General features: G+C 62.6%; 1 protein-coding gene across 1 annotated transcript in view; it reads left to right on the top strand.

Moving 5' to 3' along the window:
- Positions 1-254, top strand: part of LOC119585446 (perlucin-like) — a gene marked incomplete in the record, with an annotated part of 24,076 nt that overhangs the window by 13,656 nt on the left and 10,166 nt on the right. Inside the window, 1 exon segment of the mRNA XM_037934099.1 lies at positions 49-216. Coding sequence (XP_037790027.1) covers positions 49-216 — 168 coding nt within the window.

Below are 254 nucleotides of genomic sequence, written 5' to 3'. Positions count from 1 at the left end.
CTCCTGACGGCGCCGTTCCTTCACCGCCCCCTCCTCCTTGCTCGCCAGGTCCTTGGTGCCCCTACCCGTACACCCAGGTGGTCGACGAGTGCTTCCACGCCCACAGCAAGAAGCTCACTTGGTCCCAGGCGCGCCACGTGTGCAAAGGGATGGGCGGTGACCTGGCGGAACCGAAGCACCTCTACGCACTGCAGGCTTACTTGGCTCAGACTTACGGTGGGTTGGTTGTGGCTGCTGTGCAAGGGGTTAGAAAT

Source organism: Penaeus monodon, chromosome 19 (genome assembly GCF_015228065.2).
Source record: "Penaeus monodon isolate SGIC_2016 chromosome 19, NSTDA_Pmon_1, whole genome shotgun sequence".
NCBI classification, from domain to species: domain Eukaryota; kingdom Metazoa; phylum Arthropoda; class Malacostraca; order Decapoda; family Penaeidae; genus Penaeus; species Penaeus monodon.
Note: the sequence above shows the minus strand (reverse complement) of the source record. Positions and strands in the feature narration are given on the sequence as shown.